General features: G+C 58.1%; 1 protein-coding gene across 1 annotated transcript; it reads right to left on the reverse strand.

Moving 5' to 3' along the window:
* Window positions 1–725: 725 nt before the first annotated feature.
* Window positions 726–2,351, reverse strand: LOC124685973 (UDP-glycosyltransferase 72B1-like). The gene has a single exon (XM_047219989.1). It carries the CDS (start codon window positions 2,302–2,304, stop codon window positions 829–831), a length of 1,476 nt encoding a protein of 491 aa, XP_047075945.1. The 5' UTR covers window positions 2,305–2,351; the 3' UTR covers window positions 726–828.
* Between the last annotated feature and the right edge of the window lie 252 nt (window positions 2,352–2,603).

Below are 2,603 nucleotides of genomic sequence, written 5' to 3' on the forward strand. Positions count from 1 at the left end.
CGGGTCGCTTTGGAAATCCTTGGGATCATCGGCGATGAGCTCGTGCCCAAAAAAGAGAAGTCATCGGCTCGAGCCAACAAATCTCCATGCCGTGGCAACGGCTCCCGACGTCGATCATCGTGGTCTCCCGATAGATATCGATGCCATGGCAGCGGCTCCCGACGACGATCCTCCCGGTCTCCCGATAGATCTCCGCGCCGGAGCGGCAGCTCCCGACGACGGTCACCCGCCAAGGACGTCCATGACGATATCACGCAGAGCAAGATCAACAAGGCCCGGCGGCGGCGCCCAGCACTTGTCGGTTCGAAAACGACGATTCCGAAGAATCCCAGGAGTACGACGGAGAGCTTCGCGGTGCCGATTGTCTGAGCCACAATGTTCGGCGGACGATGCCACCCAAGAAATTCAAACCGTCGCCTTCTCACGCCATGAAGTACGACGTCTTGACACGTCTTCAAACTAATGTATAGACGTCCATAGAGATTGCGACACAATTACTTTCTCACTCCTAAATATCAATTGTTACCTTGGGATATCAACCATGACAAAGATGTAAAAAATTTCCATTTAATCTATAGTATTCTCTCGGTCCATATTATTTAATGCTAAATGGATGTATCTACAACTAAAATGTGTCTAGATACATCTATATTAGCGTCAAGTAATATGAATCGGAAGGAGTAATATCATACGACATGATATCATTGTTTCATTCTATACATTACTTTTCATACAAATACAAATGTCTAACCATGATGAGTGCGAACTTAGACATCGACCATTTAACGACGGCGAGGTTGCTTATTACACAAGATTGCAATGCAAATTTCAACATGTGTTCTCCTTCCATTTCCTTACCACCTCCAGAAGTGAGTCGTGGGATATGCCACTCGGAGCCAGCCCACTCCTCGCAGCCACCTGAAGCTCCACTACCTTTTTTCGTGCCGCTTCACCGTCCTTGCCGTTCATCATATCATTGACGACCTCTGCAATGTCTTCTCCAAGTATCAACCCTTGTGCACCTCCAGACTTTGGTCTCATTGCTACCTTTATCTCTTCAGAGAGCATCACAGCGTTCTGTCTCTGCTCGGCATATAGAGGCCATGCAATCAGCGGCACGCCGTGCATCACGCTCTCGAGAACCGAGTTCCACCCACAGTGCGTTACCATGGCACTCGTCGCCCGGTGGCCGAGGACCCTGACCTGCGGGGCCCACGACGGGACCACCAGGCCCACCTCCTTCGTCCTCTCGAGGAACCCTAATGGCAGGAACTGCAGCGGATAGTCCTTGCTCTTTGCCCCGTCGTAGTAGTTTGCACCAGGGTCGTCCCCTCTGTCAGTGGGACTCCTCACGACCCACAGAAACCGTTGCCCGGAGAGCTCCAGCCCGCGCGCCAGCTCGTCCATCTGCGCCGCGGGCAGCGCGCCCCCACTGCCGAACGAGATGAACAGCACCGACCTGTCAGGCTGCGCGTCCAGCCACTCCATGCAGCCTGTGGCGTCCTCGCCGTCGTCTGCCCGCCGTATCACCGGACCGACCGGGTACACCGGCGGGCGCCACGGCTCGCTCCGCCGGAGCACAGCGGCCGCGCCGGGCTCGATGGCGTCGAACGTGTTCACCAGTATCCCGTCCGCGTCGCGGTACCTCTCGCCGTGGTGCAGCATCCACCGGTAGGCGTCGCTGGTCCTGTCCTGGAGCGGCTGCAGGATGTCGGCTCCGGGCACGGCCACGCATCCCGGCAGCCTGACGGGCTCGGGCAGGTCGCGGAACTCGCCGCCCGTCTCGGCGTCGAGGCGCGGGAGGTGGAGCATGAGGGAGAGCATGAGCAGGTTGGAGGGGAAGAAGAGGTACCCGGGCACGCCCGCGGCGCGCGCGGCCGGGAGCGTGTCGGCGCCGAAGAGGTCCGCCACGAAGGCGACGAGGTTCTTGGTTCTGCCGATGTCAGCGAGCAGGGCGGTCAGGGCCGGCACGGACCGCTGGGCCTCAACGGAGAGAAGCGTCTCGATGGCGGCCCCAGCGGCGACGAGGTCGTCGAGCGGGACGGCCGGGAGCAACGCGCTGCCGACGGCCGGCGGGAGGGAGGCCAAGAACTCGCGCTGCGCCGCGGAGTCGGAGCTCGCGTAGGCGAAGACCGTGGCGGTGAAACCGTGCTCGGCGTGGAGCTTGCGGGCCAGCTCCGCCACCGGCACCACGTGGCCCATGCCCGGCGACGAGAGCAGCACGACGTGCGGGGCGCGCGCGTCGTCGCTGTCGCCCGACATCGTGGCTGCCGTGCCATGGACGGATGGGTACGACGGGGCCATGGTGGTGATCTGCGTGGGTTGATTTGGTACTATTTGTGGATGTTGGACGAGTGAAACGAGAGAGCGCGGATTGGCGCTATATGTAATGGTCAGATGAGGCAGTGGTTGCTCGGTCTATGAAGATAACGACGTTTTGATCATGCTCTGATCACGACATATCTGATAATCAATTGCTTAGTGGAATTCGAGGATTTGGATGAGCTGCTCTAAGATAGTTTGACATGTCACATATCCCGACTGAAGCGCTAGTGGACATGATAGTAGGACATAATCTTTGGGATCAAGCTCATCAGATCGCA

The sequence above is a fragment of the Lolium rigidum genome, chromosome 2 (assembly GCF_022539505.1).
Source record: "Lolium rigidum isolate FL_2022 chromosome 2, APGP_CSIRO_Lrig_0.1, whole genome shotgun sequence".
Classification (NCBI taxonomy): domain Eukaryota; kingdom Viridiplantae; phylum Streptophyta; class Magnoliopsida; order Poales; family Poaceae; genus Lolium; species Lolium rigidum.